This window comes from Episyrphus balteatus, chromosome 2 (assembly GCF_945859705.1).
Source record: "Episyrphus balteatus chromosome 2, idEpiBalt1.1, whole genome shotgun sequence".
Lineage (NCBI taxonomy): Eukaryota > Metazoa > Arthropoda > Insecta > Diptera > Syrphidae > Episyrphus > Episyrphus balteatus.
The window spans coordinates 131474993-131476056 of record NC_079135.1 but is presented as its reverse complement, the minus strand read 5'-3'; the positions used below and the strand labels follow the sequence as shown (position 1 = coordinate 131476056).

Here is a 1064-nt window from a genome sequence, read left to right as displayed (position 1 = left end):
CATTTTTATTACTAAAATTATTAACAAAAATAACATAAATTTTTTAATTAAGATATTATAAATTCTATTCAATTTAAAACTATGGAAGAAGGAGCCATCTTGTCATTACCTCAAAAAAGGTATTATCGTCAGAGGGCTCACTCCAATCCAATAGCAGATCACTGCTTTGAATAGTAAGTAAATTTTATTCAACTTTTTTGTGAAAAAAATGATTTCATTGAATATTTCTTAAGTCCATCTTGTCCCGAAGAATTCGACTGGACAACCCTTTATCCCGACATCAAATCCAATGCCGTAGAATTTGCTGACATTGGATGTGGCTATGGTGGATTTCTCGTGACTCTCGGTAAGATGTTTCCAGATAAATATGCTCTGGGAATGGAAATTAGGGTTAAAGTTTCCGACTATGTTATGGATCGAATCAAAGCACTGAGGACTTTGAATCCTGGAAGCTATGGAAACATTGCTTGCATTCGAACAAATGCTATGAAATATTTACCAAATTATTTCAAGAAAGCTCAATTATCGAAAATGTTCTTCCTCTATCCGGATCCTCATTTTAAAAAGGCAAAACACAAGTGGCGTATTATTAATAATGCCTTACTTTCAGAGTATGCTTATGTTTTGAGAAAAGGAGTAAGATAATCGAGAGATTGCTAGTTGAGGTTGGTGTTTCTAATTTAGAGTTTTTTTTCTTTTGATTTAGGGTTTAGTTTATACAATAACCGATGTTGAAGATCTGCACAAATGGATGGTTAGTCATTTGGAAGGTCATCCGCTTTTTGAAAGGCTAACTGAAGAAGAAACTGTAAGTTTTAAAAAGCAACTTATTCTTTTATTTTATATAAATTATATTTTATTTTATTTTAATAGAAACTGGATCCAATTACACCAAAGCTTTATCAAAGCAGCGAGGAAGGAGCGAAAGTAGTACGAAACAAAGGAGATCATTTTGTTGCAATATTTAGAAGAGTGTAATGCCCAAGATTTTTTACTTAAATTGTTACATAAAACTTAAATAATTTGTTTTTTTTTTTTTATTTTTGAGACCTTGGTATAATTAC

At 31.2% G+C, this 1064-nt stretch overlaps 1 protein-coding gene across 1 annotated transcript; it reads left to right on the top strand.

Annotated features, from left to right (window-relative positions):
- Positions 1–1064, top strand: LOC129910467 (tRNA (guanine-N(7)-)-methyltransferase). The gene is made up of 4 exons (XM_055987865.1): positions 1–173; positions 234–636; positions 707–808; positions 874–1064. Exons 1-4 carry the CDS (start codon positions 82–84, stop codon positions 976–978), a joined length of 702 nt encoding a protein of 233 aa, XP_055843840.1. The 5' UTR covers positions 1–81; the 3' UTR covers positions 979–1064.